Here is a 16,148-nt window from a genome sequence, read left to right as displayed (position 1 = left end):
GAAATGAATATTTGCCTACTCTCAAACTATCACATCACAGACTACTTTCCTCTTATAATGGAGAAAATAAATTTACATCTACCATTGTGCTAGTGCTTTGAGTTATTATAACAAATTACCTGAGGTAATTAACTTAGAAAAGTTTAAACTGGGCATGGTGGTGCACACCTGTAATCCCAGCTCCTACTTGGGAGGTTGAGGGCCAGCCTGGGCAACTTAGACCTTGTCTCAAAATCAATTGTTAAAAAGGGCTGTGGATGTAAGTCAGTTATAAGTGCTTGACTGACACGCATGAGGACTTTAGTTCAATCCCCAGCACCACAAAACAAAAAGACAGACACAAAGTTTTATCTTGGCTCATGGTTTGGAAGGTTCTGGTCTAAAATTGGGTGACCCAGTTGCTTTGGGCCTCTCGGGAGAGTGACACATCATGGTGAGAGCAGGCGGTGGGGCAAACTTCTTCAATCACAAGCCAGGAAGCAAAGAGAGGTTCAAAGACTAGGGTCCCCCAATCCACTTCAAGGTCATGCCCCCAAGACCTAAAGACCCCCAAGAAGCCCCACCTAGTAGAGGTCCACAGCACTTTCCATACCACCACCCTGGGGACTAGTTCTTTAACACATGAAACTTTGAAAGACACTATCCATATTCAAACCACAGCAGGCATTCACCACCTTAACCAAGTAATTAGATTTACGAATCCCAGACTTGAGGCAATAAGAACTTCACATCACCTCTGGTTGTACTATTGCCCAAAATGAAGAAACAGAATGTGGGACATTCTATAAAACAGTTGGCCTAGGCTCTTTTAAAAGTCACAGAGCCCAGCATGGTGATGTACACCTATAGTCCCAGCTACTCAGGAGACTGAGATAAGAGGATCACAAGTTAGAGGACAGCCTTGGTAATACAGAGAGACTCTGTCTCAAAATAAAATAAAAAGGGGCTGGGGGTCTAGGTCAGTGGTAGAACACCCCTGGTTTCAATGCCCAGCACCAAAGAAAAAAAAACACTTGTCAATGTCAGCCTGTTCCAAGTCCAAGTCCTTACCCTCTACACCACCCACAGGGACAAAAACAAAACCCAGGCCTTTGCAGAACTTTCCTAGTCTGAAAACTACTAGGACACAGTTTGTTTTAGTCAGCTTTTTCACTGCTGTAATCTAAAGAACTGACCAGAACAGTGCAGAGAAGGAATTGTTTATGTGTGTCTCGTAGTTTCAGAAGTCTCAGTCCACAGACCAGTGCTCAGCCACCGCCATTGCTCTGTGCACAAGGTGAGGCTGAACATCATGGCAGCAGAGAGCAGCTCAGGACATGACAATCAAGAAGCAGAGACTCCCTTCACTGTGGACAAAATATAAACCACAAAGGCATTGCCCCAATAACCTACCTCCTCCAGTCACCCCCTACCTGCCAACAGTTACTACCCATCAGGGGATTAATGCATTGATTAAGCTGAAGGCTCTCAAAACCCAACCATTTCTCCTTTAAACTTTCTTGCATTGCCTCCCACATGAGCTTTTGGGAGACACTTCACATCTAAACCGTAACAGCTTATGATAGATAAATTTTAATTCCTCTTTCCTTCCCCCAATTCCATAGCTGAAAAGGAGAATTACACAAAATGAGAGGAAGAGAATCAATCTGCACACTACCCTTTCAACTCCTTCCCTCCTTAATTCTTACTCAAAGGTAAAAAAGACACCAGCAGCAAGGAACAAAGTTGAAAGAGGGTAGTTACCCACCCCTTTATCTCTAGGTCAGTGCTCCTCCAACTTAGGCCTCAGAATTGCCTTGAGGGCTTGTCAGTTTGCCAGGACACCCAGCATTCCTAGTTCAGCAGGTCTGTGAAGTCAGAGAATTTGCATTTCTCCCAACACCCTCCACCACCCCATGATGCTGATGCCACCAGAGGACGCTACATGATAAGCACTGTCACAGAACAGCTCTACAAACAGGTGACTATTCCCATTAATAACATGAGGAATCTGAGCCTCAGGAAGGCTGGGTTCCTCACCAGAAACTACAGAACTAACAAGTGACAGAATCAGGATTCAAACCTAGATCTGTCTGACTTCAAGTTCCATGCTGTTTCTACTACTTCTGAGTCAGAGATGTAATACTGTAGGATTTCCCCTTCTCATGTCTGTTCCCTTTATTTTAGAATTTCTGTTCTTGAAATGCAGTCAATGTCATATATGGTTTATTTTCATTTTCAGGGAAAACAGAAGATGGATTATAAAAGTTGTTCTAAAATGTTCATGTCCATTTGTCCAGTGATTCCTCTTCAAGACATCTATAAGAACGACCTAAAACACAAAGATGTTAAGTGCTTTAGCAAAATACTGGGAATTGAAATATCTAGCATAAAAGAACTAATTAAGTAAATTATGGTACATCCAAATGTTGGAAATGATGAAGCCATTGGAAATTATTTATTTAGAATTTTTATAACATGTCAAAGTATTTATCATATAATATTAAGGCAGAGCACAGAACTAAATTCAATAAGCTCTCAATGTTATTAAAAATACTGAAAAAAGACTGGAAGGAAATAAACTAGAACATTGGTAACAGCTGTCTCTGCTTCTAATAATCTTCTGAATCTTCCACACTTTCTACAAGAACTTCCCTAATCTGAAAAACCATGTACTTTCTTTATGTCAATTAATGCTTTGAAGACTCTTCAACAGTTAGTCAATTCCTAAATCTCCAGGAAAACCAAAACTGTGAATTTTAAAGCTAATATTTAATTCCAGATTGTATCTTCCCTGATCCTAGGATGTACATTTTAAGTAGGAAACAACTTGAATGACAATCATTTTTTAAATTTTATTTTCACTTGCTCTTTTTTTTTAACAACTGTTATTATAAATAAACACAAAGACCAGAATGATAACCTGTAAAAATAATAAAAGAGATTGATTTTGGTTAATGTAATTTATGGCTTTTTAAATCTCCTTTGCATAACAACTTTTATTACATGTTCTACTGAACATCTACTTTCATAAAAATAAAAAAAAAAAAAAATGTGTTGTGTTTTTTTTTTTTGGGGGGGGGGCAGCTACCAGGGAGTGAACTCAGGGGCACCTGACCACTGTGCCATACCCCCAGTCCTATTTTGTATTTTATTTAGAGACAGGGTCTCACTGAGTTGCTTAGCACCTCGATTTTGCTGAGGCTGGCTTTGAACTCGTGATCCTCCTGCCTCAAGCAAATTACAGCACATCTATACAATATCAGTAGCCATTTAAAAAAAAGTTAAAATGTTATAGTATTTCATAATATGAAAAAAAGGTCTGATATATTATTAGTTAACCATACTATAAAACAGTATGTTCAGAATGATCCCAATACTTGAAAAATAAATCAATGAAATGTATAGGTATACACAGAAAACACTTTGGTAGGAAATATAGTATATCAGAACATTAATAGTGCTTCACTCTAGGTGATAGGATTAAAAATTATTCTAATTTTTAAATTTTTCTTCTGCATTTTGGTCAATATTCCTCTATTAAATATGAATTTATTTTTCAATATGCAAAAAGACCAGTTTTTTAAAAAAATCTACAGTAAATGACAAGTTACCTTGTTAAATAACAGAGACACACAGACAGACAAGAAAAAGCACCTTACTCAAAGTTCTCCAGCTCCACCCAGCTCCACTGTTTGTCAAGAAGATGCTTGTCTTCCAGCATGAGGACAGCAATCAGCATAAATCCTTCCTCCTGTTCTAGATCTCACAGTGCTGGAGCAGGATACTGACTCTAGCAGTAAAGGCCACTCCTCCTGACAGGGCAAGCACATATCCTCTAGAACCTTTGTGTGTTGTTTGGGGGTATTTGTTATTTGTTTTTTATCTTTAGTACTGGGAGTAGAACCTGGGGCTTTGCACACACTAGGCAAGTGCTCTACCACTAAGCTATATCCCCAGCCTCATCTGGAACCTTTAAATAAGACCATGGTATAGCAGAGCATCTGGGAGATCTAATTACAAGTAAATATAATTGCAATCATTTGATTAAGGAAATATACTATTTACATTGCAAATAACATACGAACTAGAGAATTCTATTCTCAGACCTGGCAGAGACCACAGAGGTCAACAGGAGACAATTTCCAGGACAGTCTTTAGAATGCTATGTAAATATTGACTAGAAACAATAACAGAGTTGTCATGCTAGAGAATATTAAGTAAACAGTTCAAAAGCCTGGCTTCCTGTTTATGTAATTTTAAGTCACTTTATTGCTAGCCACAAGGTAATCCAGCATTCTGATTTAATCTAAGAATTTCTTGACTTTCCACATAATCAAAAAGACTACAAAGAACAGCTGAAAAGTCAGAAGACACAAGAAGGAACAAAAATAAACACAGACATATGTCTTCCAGCCCAAACAATGAGATATCTATGTAACTAGACCATCCGTTCAATCTATTTCCAGATCGCTGTCCTCACTGTGACAGGTGGCAGAGTTACGCACAGATGTCAGCACCAAGACTTCCTTGTCTGGGAGTAATCCAAATTCCTGTAGGAAGGCTTCAAGGTCCACAGCAAAGAAATCTTCCCCCAGCTGGTCAGTGATGCGTACAAAATTGCCAATCAATTCACCCCCCTTGTAGATCAGCAGGGCAGGAAGGGCATTCCGAGTAAACCGACTGCTGGCCCCAATAACCGAGCTCTTCACCCGACAGAATTTGACAGCCGGGTACTCCCCAGCCAGGCAGATCATGCAGCCATTCATGGCTTCAGTTCCCGGAATGCCATCCTCATAAATATGGACCATGATGAGGGTGCTTTTCTGTTCTTTATCGATCATGTCTAAAAACCCTTCTCCAGTAGGGATTTCAAAAACTTGCTTGAATTGGGGCCCCTTGTGTAGCTGCTGCCTCATCTCTTCCATCCTCTGTTTCCGATACTGCTGCAGAAACTCTTCGTCATCTTGGTCCTCATTCATCGTAGCAAACTCCTTCAGAGTCATCTGCAGGAGGACCAGCAAGTCAGCAGACACAGGTGAACACTCATGATAAATGTCAATGTGCACCTCTTGCTTACGGATACATGCAGCACCACACTGAGCACTTTATGTGCATTATGTCTAAATATTTTGTGGAGAGGGGTTTGGGTTTTTTTTTTAGAAAAGGGGTCTTACCAACTTACTATGTTGCCCAGGTAAGCCCCAAATGCATGAACTCAAGCAATCCTCCCACCTCAGTCTCCCAACTAGCTGGGACTACTTGTGTGCATACCATTGTGCCTGATTCTCACTGAATTCATGCAATAATCCCATTGGGAAGGGATCTTTATAATCCTCATTTTATAAATGAGGTTTCAAGACTTTATGTTAGTTGCACAGTTCACACAAGTAGTATGTGTAAGACCAGGACTCAAACTAGATTTTTAGAAACCCTGGGTTTTACTACACCACACTGCCTCTCAACCCAAACAGGCAGCATCAGATAATATCACTTCACTGAACCGTTTCCATTGTGTCAGTCTTGACAGTGGATTACTTTATTCATTGTTTTGTTTTTGTGGAAAGATAACAGGACATTATGTAACTTCAAAAGAACACTTATAATCCCTACCCTGCACAAAACACATCTACACACAACATACACACACACTCACATACACTCTAAAATTTTTCTTCTTCTTATCAGTCACAAGCTAGAATAGTTTTGCTCTTATAACAGCAGCCATGGGTATACCGATTAAGCTATAACCTACTCTGTCTCTTAGATAATGTTAACAATAAATTCTAAGTATTTCCTCATGTTTCCAAATAGTTTTATAAAATTATATATGTGTCATATTTTGCTTAGCCACTACCCTATTTCTGGCATTCAGGCAATTTCTAGTTCTATTCAACTGCAGGTAACTCAGCAGGACAGGGACAGCCTCTCATAGCCTGATTTGTGTGGTTATGTGACTGTGGCTTCATTCTGGTCCTTCAGCGTAGGGTAAGGAAGCAGTCAAGCAAAGCAGGCACACTGCCCAGCAGCCACCTTATATCCACAAAGTCATCTTCCTTCTCCTGCTTGGGTATAGCAAGACATCCCTGTAATAAACCCTCGCTATGCCTAATCTTGTACAGCTTAGCGGGTGGGGAACAGGGCCCACACTAGGTCAGAATAGATATCATTACTGGGTCATAGTTATTACCAATTTTCACCCCATTGCATAACTCTCCACACTATCTTAGCAAGCTATTTCTAATAGACCTATTATGGTCTTTGCCTGAGTTTCGTGCCCAGAAATCATCCTTGTGGTCAAGAGGAATGACTCCTGACTTAATGCTCCCTGATTTTGGCTCTCGGCCACACCTAACTGATCTTGGGCACTCCTGGACTTTCTTCCATGGTCAGAGAGTATGTGCGTAACAGAGGTCCTTTAACACTGAGAAGGTAAAGAGATGTCAGGGACCTGGTTCCGAATACCTTCCAGAGTGCCTATCTACTTCTACTATAATGCCTCCTCAGAATAAATCCTCATGATAGGTTTCAGATGAAACAGAGCAACATCATGGAAAGAGCAAGAAAAACTGAATTAGAATCTTAGTTCCTATGGCAGAAAACTAACATTATATGAACACTTTTCAAATGGGCCAGTCACTATGATGGGCATTTAATCCACATAGTTCTGGGGCAGGGGGAAAGGTGGGGGTGACCTCATTTAACTAATCAAAAAACAAACTCAGAAAGCAAGAGATTTATTTCCCCACAATCACTAGTGCAGAGCTGAGATTCAAACCCTAGGTGTGCCTGAGTTATGACACAGTTCTACACTTTCCCCTGTACTGCATAGCTTCTCAGAGGCCAAATCCAATATCCTCCATCTCCCAAATCACCAAGCCCAGTTTTAGTGGCCAGGGCAGCTTCTGAGAAAAGCCTGGGGCTGCTCATTACCTTCCCACTGATCTTCTCCTGGAGGTCCTTCTGTTTCTGTTGCTCCTCCTCTTCATCCAGATGGGACCTGCAGGTCATAGACAGCTTCTTGATCAGCCTTTCCATCTCCCGGCACTGTTCCTCCCTCTGCTCTGTCTCCAACTGCTTATAGCGGCGCCAGTCATTGATCACACCTTTTGGACCTGAGTAGCATGAACATGGATGTGACCAAAATGAACGAGCACAGAATTATGACCAGCTCACATCTGTAGGTGGGAGCTCATCTGTCTGCAGCTTGCTCTACTGCACAATTAACACAGACCCTCCGTGTACTATGACTAGGTATACAGACACCCCAGTACCCATACAAGCTGCAATCCAACCTTTGTTCTGTTTTTCTAAATTTGCATCCTAAACACACCCTTACTTTCCTTTTCTCCTTCTGATATCAAAATATTTCAGTGTTTTTGCAGCATTTAGACATCTTTTATACAACTTCATATTCATTCCACCAAATGCCTTTGAAGAACTCCCATTTGTGATTAAAACATTTCACATCTTCTTCACTCTAGTGATTCAGATCAAATTAAAATTGACCATATGTTTAGGACTTGTGACAGGTCAGGAAGGAAATTTCTTTCCCATCATATAACATAAAGATAGCCTTAGTTAAACTCAACTCTTTCCTAAATCCAGGCCTTACTTTGAAAATGTGTAATCATGTTATTATAAATCATTTATTCATTAAATTACATATGCATGAACATTTGTGGGATGGTGGCAAGCATGGCAATGTTCAACTTATAACTTAAGTTGACCCATTAGTTCTATCTGAGGGACCTACTACTGCCCATCTTTCACAGGCACAAGGAGATTAAAGCAGGAATTGTAGCTCAGACAGCCTAGCTTCCAGTCTTCAGTGTTAACAAGGCATTCTCAACAAACAAAACCTCCTACCATTTTTATGCTATTTCTATGACCATGGGCTTGAAAAGCACACAGCACTTTCAACTGAAATAGCACATGTCCCATGACACGGCTGCCTTCTTACCAACTCTTCAGGAGATCCTTGGAAACATTTTGCTATGGACAAAAATTTGTTACTGGAGCCATGTTACTATTATAAGATTAAAGTTTTAAAAATTTGAACTATAAAACTTGGGAGTTATTTAAAATGCTTCCATCCCAAATCATTATTAAAATACTATAAAAGCTAAATTCTCACAGCTACATTTTACACATTGAGAGCAATTTTCTGGATAAATTTAATTGGAGAAAATTTGTTATATGAACATGATAACACTCCTTTATCTCCTGACATTTACAATTAAAACAGCATGATAGAATATTTTTCTTTAAAACATTTTTCCTGGCTCAAGGTGTAAAAGGGAAAACTATTAAATGACATATGGGACATCATTTTTTAAAAAGGTACCAATTTCTGACCCCTACAGGGAAGGGCAGGAAGTTGCCCAGAAAGGCTCTGGGAGTCCCAGAGTTGCAGAGGTGCCAGGACTAGAAGGTGCACGAAGTCTCCTGTCCTAACCTGAGTGTTTTTTATTTTTTGTGTGCACTTCACAAAATTCACTGTCAACTGAACCCAAACATAAGAGCAATTCCACATGGGTGCACTATGCTTTTATGTAGGTAGCAGCCCTGAGAAGTCACATCTCTGCTCCCTAAATCCCATGTGTTCACTCTCCACAAATCTTTAGGAGGAGCTGTTGGGTGGTAAGGCTGCACAACATGTGGTGAAGAACCCAGCCACTGCTGCAGGCTGGCCCGCCCCTACCCACTGGCCCAGTTCTTGCTCCCTGCATAGGGATGATGGGAGATAAAGCCATAGAACACTCTGGAATCTCCAATGCCTTGCCAGAGGAGTCTTCTCCAAATGCTGCAACTCTCCCTCCCCACACACTTCTAGGAGGGGCCTGAAAACCAGGAAAAGGATTCATTCTGGCCAAAGTGACCAGCTCAGTGGTCAGCTCAGTTCAGTGTAGACTAGTCAAGTCTACACTGGCTCAAGGGGAGCATCTCCTTCTATGCCCCGTCAAGGGGAGCAAGTCCATGTCTACATTGGCTTATCGCAAGAAATCCCCATAAACCTTGGTTCAAGGTGAGTTAGTATATACAGTAAGCAGGAGATGGAGGTACAATGGTCCAGGCTTAGAGGATAGAGGATAGTTGGTGGGCTCTGGCCCTTACCCTGAGGTCAAGTTCTAAAAGAACAACAACAACAACAAAAATCTGTCTTTTTTAAATCTTTGGAGCATCAATTTTATTATACAATTTGTGAAAAAAAAGAAATTCAGAATAAATTTCTCCCAAAGCATGGGAGAAAGGACAAAGAATAGGGCAGGGGAAGTGTCCCAGGGAACAGTCCCTATGATGTGTTTTGCAAGTGGGGGTAGAAGAGACTTCTGGTGGATGCAGATGAATACCTGCCTGGAATCTGTGTGGGGAAGCCTGAACCAGTCAGCACACCTCACTCCCACATCATGATGTGAGCACCCACAGAGCTCAGGATCTTCTGGCTGTCTGTCGCTTCTGTCTGTCTTGGTTTGGTATTTCCATTGGAGCCACTCTGTGCCTGAACGCTGAGGAACCAAAGCATGGTATGCAGCACAGTTGTGGAATACATTTGGTGACCCTCCTCCTCAGCCTGTTCCAACCCCTGCTGCTGTCCTGGGATTGCCCTATGGAAGTATCTTGAGAGGATGAGTGGCTAGGCACAGGGTCATGCTGGGAGGCTAGGCTTGGATGGGGCGTGTCCACATGGAGGAAGCAGAACCTACGGCAGGCATGCTGGCACTTCCAGGACCCTTGTGTTAGGACTGCTTGGCCTCCTCAGGCTGCTGCTGCTCACAGGGCAAGGGAATGGCAGGTGCACTGGAACACTTCCTGAAGCAGACCCTGGGAGGATCCGCAGGGCCTGCCCTCTGGGTTCTCTGGCACTGTAGCATGACGTACTTAGCCATCATCAAATCTTCAACTTGCCATGAACACCCAGGTATTATAGGGGTGGTATCCCATGTTCATCATGATTTTCATAATTGTGGGATCCAGGAGTCTGGGGAGTGCCTAACTACAAGGACTGGATGAAGCAGCTTCCTTGCCCTGGCTCAGCCATGAGTGCCCCGATTACCTGCTCTATGGTGGGCCTCTGCATGGGGTCCACCGTCAGGATCTCATTGATGAGGTTCTGTGCTCCCGTGGAAACATGCAGGGAAATGTCGTATGTTCCCTGCAGGATTGACTTCTTCACCTGCTTATTGCTGCTTGCCTCAAATGGGCATCTCCTTGTGAGCATAACATAGAAAATGACACCCAGGCTCCACATGTCTACTGGAGGACCCTCATATTCCTTCCCACGGACAACTTCAAGGGCAACATATATAGAAGAGTGCCCCAGAACCTCTTCAGCTTCTTTCCAGCTGTGAATCTGGTACTCAGGCCAAAGTCAATGAGTTTGGTGTTGCTGCTGGCATCTACCACTACATTCTCAGCTTCAGGTCAAGGTGCACAATACCCTTCTCTTGGCAGTACTGCACAGCACACACAATCTGCCTAAACAGTCTGCAGGCCTTCTCCTCCTGCATGCCAACAGCTTCCAGGATGAGGTCCCATAGCTGTACCCCACCTGCATGCTCCATGTTAAAGTAATATATTTCATGGTCTTGATGACCTGGAAGAGTTGGATCACATTTTAGTGGTTTCAGGCTGCCATCAGATCCAGTTCAGATAGGAAGAGAAAGTTCAAAGCTACTTTCGTGGGTACCTTCACCACAACCTCTGTCCCGATGAGGAGATGATGGGCAAGTTTCACCTCAGCGAAGCCCCCTTCCCCAATGTACTGCATGACCATATAATGGTCTGTCAAGGAGGGCTCATAGCAGGAGCTCCGCCACTGCAGCACTACACTGCTCTGACAACTCTCACTGCTCATTCTCAAACATGAACAAGTATGCTAGCTAAAAAATCAATCAATCAATCAAAACAAAAACCAAACAACAAAAGAAAAAAAAAGAAAAAAAACAAATCAAAACACCAATATCCAAAAGACCACAACCACCAGTCACCAGCTGCCACCAAACACATGAACTATCTGGGAATTCCACAGGTCAACACCAAGAGTTTTGTACTTATGGACAAAAAACTCAGCCATCCTCTTATATACCTGCTATTTAAAATTCCCTCACAATGACTCCCTGTGAGGTCAGAGCAAGAAATACCCAGTCACATAACCCCAGTGATCATCTCACTTTGGAGCCTCCAGGACCTTTTCCACTTTCATAATAAGAATAAGAAAGGACTCTGGAAGTTTTCTTATTTTAGTGGATTATGAAGACTGATGCTTACTTGTTTAGAAATTAAAATTTGTAGAATACTTCAGAGGTCTCTTCATTTCAAATTTGAAAATGTGTAATAACTTTTTGGCTTTGAAAGACATCATCATAGCTACACTGTTTCACTGCTGCCCTGAACTTCCCCCATGTTTCACTGCTGCCCTTCCCCCATGACCAACTACCTCACTTTGGGCAAAGCAATGGAGTCAGTCATCTATGAACTGAGACCTCTAGAACTGTGAGCCCTAGAGAAGCTTTCCCTCCTCCAAGTTGTTCTCATTGGGTTTTTTGGTCACAGAGACAAAAAAGCTAATGAAAACATAGCCATACATCATTGCACCCAGCTTCACAAATGTATTGTGTGTGTGTGTGTGTGTGTGTGTGCGCACGCGCGCGCGCACACACACTGCTAAGAACTGAACCAGGTCTTTGCACCTGCTGGAGAAGCTCCCTTCAAGTGTACATCCCATCCCTGGGGTGGGAGCTTCTTGGCCTAACCAGGTCTCAATAGTGTTATATCGAGGCTGAACTTTCAACAGGAATTTTGGAGGGACATACATTCAAACCACAGCAGTGCCCAATAAACAAGAGCCCAGGGACTTGGTCCCCACAAGATGTGCCCTGTGTGAAGGGAGTCCTTCAAGTTGTACTCAAGGGTATTAGATAGGAACTCAGATTTTGATGAAGACAGAATGATCCCTGGTAAAGCCAATTCATGACAATTATAAAAGCTAGTGCTACTGTTGTTTTCTACAAGATATGAGAGAATGATGTACCAAAACACCCCAATTTTATCCTACAGTATTGAATAAATACCTTATATAAAACTGTAGCATCAGTAACTGAAGGGGAAGGATTGGAGAGGTACAGCAGTCACATCTGTACACTACTGAAGTCATGTTGCTATAGATTCCCATCACAGTAGCATCTCTTTCTCACATTAAATGAAACCCCCATGGGAACCCCAAAGAAATACTGGTAGAGCATACCCAAAATGAGAGGTAAGGGAATTAAAAGGTTTCACTACAATTATCAACTAAGTAGGAAGGAAGATAATCTTATAACGAAGCAAGTCACATTGATCAAAGCTTGTGCTGCTCTCCTTATAAAGGACACACCATGCAGAATCAAGGACCCAGCCCTGATCTCCTTATTAGGACACAAGCCAAGCTGAACCAAGACCCCACCTTGATCCCCTTAAAAGGACAGAAACCACGGTGATAAACATCAAATCCTGCACATGTCAAAACTTCCAGGCTTGGGGGCTGGGGAGATAGCTCAGTTGGTAGAGTGCTTGCCTTGCAAGCATAAGGCCCTGGGTTCGATCCCTAGCACCCAAAAAAAAAAAAAAAAAAAAAAAAAAAAACTTCCAGGCTTTAAGCACTTCTCCTAGCCTAGGAACCTTAAGTGAGAACAGGACTGGATCTTCTTTAATTTTGGATGACAGTGCCTAGTACAGAACTTAACACCTAGGAGTTTTTCACTTAATGTTGGTTTATTGTTTTTTTGGGCTGACTGGGTGGGTGGGTGAAGAAATGGACAAACAGAGGGATGGGCAGATAAATGAGTAGTGGAGTCATGGATAGATGGCAGGAAGGAAGGATGAACAATTAGATGTATGCTTGTGATACTGGTCTTGAAAATCAGGATCGGGTCCTCGATCCCCTACTGTTGAAGATTAAACACCAGAGAAATACTGAGGCAAGAGTAAAAGGTAAATTTTTTTTTTAAGACACAGAACTGAGAGAGAGAGAGAGAAAGAGAGAGAGAGACAGACAGACAGAGACTCCTCGAGAGGAGAGGACCCGGAGATGATGCCCATGGAAATGGGGGTGTCTTGCCCCTTTGTAGATTTTAAGTTCCTTTCTTCTCATTCCAACATGACCAAAAGGCAGGAAAAACACAGTGCAGGGGTGATTCCTTGTGTCGGAAAGTGTGATCCTTCCCCTTCGCATGAGGTGTTAGCAACTAGTTAATGGGGATGGCTTGCCTCTGCTTCATGTTCTCTCATATCTCATCTATAAAAACTCAAGGGGCTGGGGAGATAGCTCAGTCGGTAGAGTGCTTGCCTTGTAAGCACAAGGCCCTCGGTTCAATTCCCAGCATTCCCCAAAAAAAAAAACTCAAGGCATGAGGGGCACTTGACTGCTGGGGACTAGAATCGTGGGAGTCACATTCGCATATACGGTAACTGGGCTGCGATGTCTTGCACACTGAGCTCAGCAGGTCTGTCAATTAGAGTGCATAGATGAGTCCTCTCCATGCAGCTGTGCTTCTCCCAAATGTGGCAGCCTCAGGATAGTTGAATATACAACTTGGCAACTGTGGCTCCACTGCAAGGGTTCCAGTGGGCAAGGCAGAAACCCCATTGACTATTATCACTCAGCCTTGGTGGTCACATCGTATTACCTCCATCACATTTTATTGTTTGAAGTAGTTACCAGTCTATTCAGGTTTCTAGGCAGGAGACATAAACTTCACACCTTGATGGGAGGCATGTAAGAGTTTTACAGCCATTTTTAAAACCCCTCAATCTAACCTTTAGAAACTGAAGCCTTATGAAAGGCAATCTTATCTTAATTCACTTCATTACCCTTTGGGTCTCATTTTCATTGACATGTATCATTCACTTTTTGTGAGAAATCAGATCTCTAGCCTTCCCATCATGCCTGGAATGTGCTGGCAGCATGGTGGCAAGAAAACTCTACCTCCTTTCCTGAATTCCATGCCTATCATGGACCATGCCAGTTTGAGAAAGGAACCCTTGGCACTGGTTGGACCAGTGGCAGGGAACCTTCCTAATGTTCTGAACATTGACAGAACACATGCTCTGTTTAGGGCAAAGCAATTGGACACAGAATAACAGGCTGCAACTGGGCAAGCACACACAAAGCAGAGACCTGCACCTAACTTCCACCTACTCCACAGCACTCCTCCTTAGGATCCGTCCACTGGTCTTAGTACTTCTTCTAGAGAGCACTAGTGCCACAGGGCAGAGAGGTCTACGCACAAAGAGGTGTGCTACAAAACAGTCTATAATAAAGGGCCAAGATAATATCCAACATTAGGAAACAAAGAAATTATGATTCATCTACTCAAAGGAAAATAAAGTAACACTTAGAAAAAATGAGACAATTCTATTTCCTGCCATGAAAGATACTTCAAATATATTAAGTTACAAAACAATGACAAGCCTGGTACAGTAGTACATGCCTATAGTCCCAGCTACTCAGGAAACTGAGGCAGGAGAATTGCTTGAGTCCAGGAGTTCACAGACAGCCTGGACAACAGAGCAAGATTCCATTTCTATGAAAAAAAAAAAAAATTTGACTATTTGTCATACACCAGGATGGCAAAAATCAAAAAGTTTGATAACCCAGTAGGAAAAACATGTGAAGAAACACTGTACTGCTGGTTAAACTATAAATTAGTGCCAACTCAACTGACAGCAATTTGATAGTGTTAAAATATAAAAATGGAGTTGTAGACATAGCTAAGTGGTAGAGTGCTTGCCTAACATTTAAGAGGCCCTGGGTTCAAGCCAGCACCACACAAAAAAAAGTAAAAATGCCATTTCTAAGGAGTTTATACTACCAATATACTCATACCTATGATTTATGGCTATCAAACTGCTGTTAATTTGAGAAACAGGATTCAAACCCAGGCCAATCTTGTTCATTAACATGTTACTATGCATACACATTTGCACTATGTAGTAAAAAGACTAAAACATGGGCTGGGGAGATAGCTCAGCTGGTAGAGTGCGCACTGAGTTTGATCCCCAGTACCGCCAAAAAAAAAAAAAAAAAAAAAAAAAAGACTAAAACATACACAATGAATAACAATACTGGGTAAAAATTGGGATTACAGTTAGAGAGATCAGGAAAATTCTAAGTGATACATACTTAATAGACATTTTAGAGCCTGTTTCCAGAGCTCAAGGGTTTTCCAGTACCTGTATTAACTGAGATGCCTTCACCTGCCAGCTCAGCCTCCACAGGCATGGAATTGCTGGCCGGGGCACCCCTGCCTCTGTCCTTGTCTTCATGGTCGCTGTCCTCATCCTCACTGCTACTGTAGTAGTACTGCAGTTTCTCTCCCAGCAACTTGTCATCCAGGGTTGTCATGGTGCCTAGAAGAAAGCAACAATATAAGACTTTTTGCTGGCTTGAGCATGAAGTCATGAATCTGAAGAATAGGGGGACTCACTTGGGCTAAGATCCTACAGGAACCTAAAAGTGATTTTTTTCCTACGTAGAATCTCAATAAATCCCTATGATGACAGTATGTGACAGAATTTATGTTCTTTTTATATAAGGTAAAACTGAGGTTCAGATAAGGGAAGTTACTTCTCCAAGCTTTTCAGCAAGTGGTAGAATGGTAACAGACCCCAGGTATGCCTGACTCCAGCAGCCTGTGGGATGAGTTGCTGTCTTCTGAATATTGTACTATCTATTGTTCCAAAGTAGAAACTGTTATTTACATTACTGACTTGTCATTTTACCTATGCTTTTAGTTTTCCAACCAACTAATTAGTACTTGAAAACTTCACTAAGAGTCCTCAGGAAATACTTCAAAAGGAACCATCAAAAGTACGATGCTGGGGCTGGGGCTGTGGTTAGTGGCAGAGCGCTTAACTAGCACTTGTGAGTTACTGGGTTCAATGTGCAGCACTACATTAAAAAAAAAAATAAAGAAATAAATAAAAAAATAATAAAAGGTACTGTGGCCAACTACTATATATATATATATATATATATATATATATATACACACACATATGTGTGTGTGTGTGTGTGTATATAATTTTTTTTTTTTTTAAGTATGATTCTGAATCTAAGTAAAGCTGTCTCACTGCAGACTTGGAGGGATGGTCTTCAAAGCCCTACCAATTCTGACTAGTTAAAACTA

At 41.9% G+C, this 16,148-nt stretch overlaps 1 protein-coding gene across 4 annotated transcripts in view; it reads right to left on the bottom strand.

Annotated features, from left to right (window-relative positions):
- Window positions 1–2,187: 2,187 nt before the first annotated feature.
- Rc3h2 (ring finger and CCCH-type domains 2) overlaps window positions 2,188–16,148 on the bottom strand; it is a 95,816-nt gene continuing 81,855 nt past the window's right edge. For 3 of the 4 annotated variants that reach the window (XM_047524135.1, XM_047524139.1, XM_047524140.1), the window contains 3 exons: window positions 15,193–15,369; window positions 6,913–7,094; window positions 3,985–4,985 (listed from right to left, as the gene is read on the bottom strand). In XM_047524135.1, the coding sequence (XP_047380091.1) occupies window positions 4,434–4,985; window positions 6,913–7,094; window positions 15,193–15,369 (911 nt within the window). In that variant the 3' untranslated portion in view covers window positions 3,985–4,433. Of the gene's footprint in view, window positions 2,312–3,984; window positions 4,986–6,912; window positions 7,095–15,192; window positions 15,370–16,148 lie in introns of those variants that run through there. The other variant, XM_047524136.1, reaches the window with a different exon arrangement.

This window comes from Sciurus carolinensis, chromosome 14 (genome assembly GCF_902686445.1).
Source record: "Sciurus carolinensis chromosome 14, mSciCar1.2, whole genome shotgun sequence".
Lineage (NCBI taxonomy): Eukaryota > Metazoa > Chordata > Mammalia > Rodentia > Sciuridae > Sciurus > Sciurus carolinensis.
This window is presented reverse-complemented; position numbering and strand designations above follow the sequence as displayed.